Source organism: Orycteropus afer, unplaced genomic scaffold (assembly GCF_000298275.1).
Source record: "Orycteropus afer afer isolate SDZICR_OR568_19922 unplaced genomic scaffold, OryAfe1.0 scaffold01507, whole genome shotgun sequence".
NCBI classification, from domain to species: domain Eukaryota; kingdom Metazoa; phylum Chordata; class Mammalia; order Tubulidentata; family Orycteropodidae; genus Orycteropus; species Orycteropus afer.
This window is the reverse complement of record NW_006923094.1, coordinates 1,441-2,426: the sequence shown is the minus strand read 5'-3', so window position 1 is coordinate 2,426 and position 986 is coordinate 1,441. Positions and strand designations below refer to the sequence as shown.

Sequence of the window (986 nt, the reverse complement as noted above, 5' to 3'; positions counted from 1 at the left end):
CCATAGTAAGCTTTATAGGAGGAGGCTATGCAAATAGGGCCCCTTGTTCAGCTGATGAAAACCAAGCCAGCCCCAACCCTGCAGCTCTGGGAGTGAAGATCCAGTCCCTGGATACCCAAGGGTCCCCATTCAGTGATCTGCACTGAACACAGATGAGTCTCCATGGAGTCATGCCTGAGCTGGGTTTTCCTTGTTGCTGTTTTAAAAGGTCATTTTGTGGAGAACAAGTGCATGTGAAAGGGCATGAGTGAGAGAAACAGTGGACATGTGTGACGGGTTCCTGACCAGGATGTTTCTGTGTTTGCAGGTGTCCAGTGTGAGGTGCAGCTGGTGGAGTCCGGGGGAGGCCTGAGTCAGCCTGGGGAGTCTCTGAGACTCTCCTGTGCAGCCTCTGGGTTCATCTTCAGCAGCTACTGGATGAACTGGGTCCGCCAGGCTCCAAGGAAGGCGCTGCAGTGGGCCGCAGCCATTAATAGTGGTGGTAGTGACATAAGCTATTCAGACTCCGTGAAGGGCCGATTCATCATCTCCAGAGACAACGCTAAGAATACGCTGGATCTGCAAATGAACAGTCTGAAAGCTGAGGACACGGCCGTGTATTACTGTGCTACAGACACAGTGACGGGAAGTCATTGGGAGCCCAGACACAAACCTCCCCTGCAGGCATAGGGCTGGGAAGCAGAGGGCGCTCCGGACTTGCCAAGCTCAGGATTCGGACCCAGGAGCAGGTGCAGATGTGGTTTAAAGGCTTGTATCCTGCAGTTGTCTCGGGGTTCGCCTCCATGTTGCAGTTTCCTGGGGAATCTCTCTGTTTTCTTAATTCTTTGCCGCCCCCTGACACCTGTGAATTCAAAAGTTGTGACAGTGGGAAGCATTCTCACATACAGTAAAACAGCCTGTCCCTTGTGGGAGGAATGACTCTGCCTGGATCCCCAGCCTCAGAGCTCTGATGAAGCTCAGGGAAGTCTGGGATGTATCTTCCAATC

General features: G+C 52.8%; 1 gene segment (V, D, J or C); it reads left to right on the top strand.

Annotated features, from left to right (window-relative positions):
- Nucleotides 1-162: 162 nt before the first annotated feature.
- Nucleotides 163-669, top strand: LOC103213280. The segment is given in 2 exon segments: nt 163-208; nt 308-669. Coding segments are annotated over 2 exon segments (408 nt in total).
- Nucleotides 670-986: the final 317 nt, after the last annotated feature.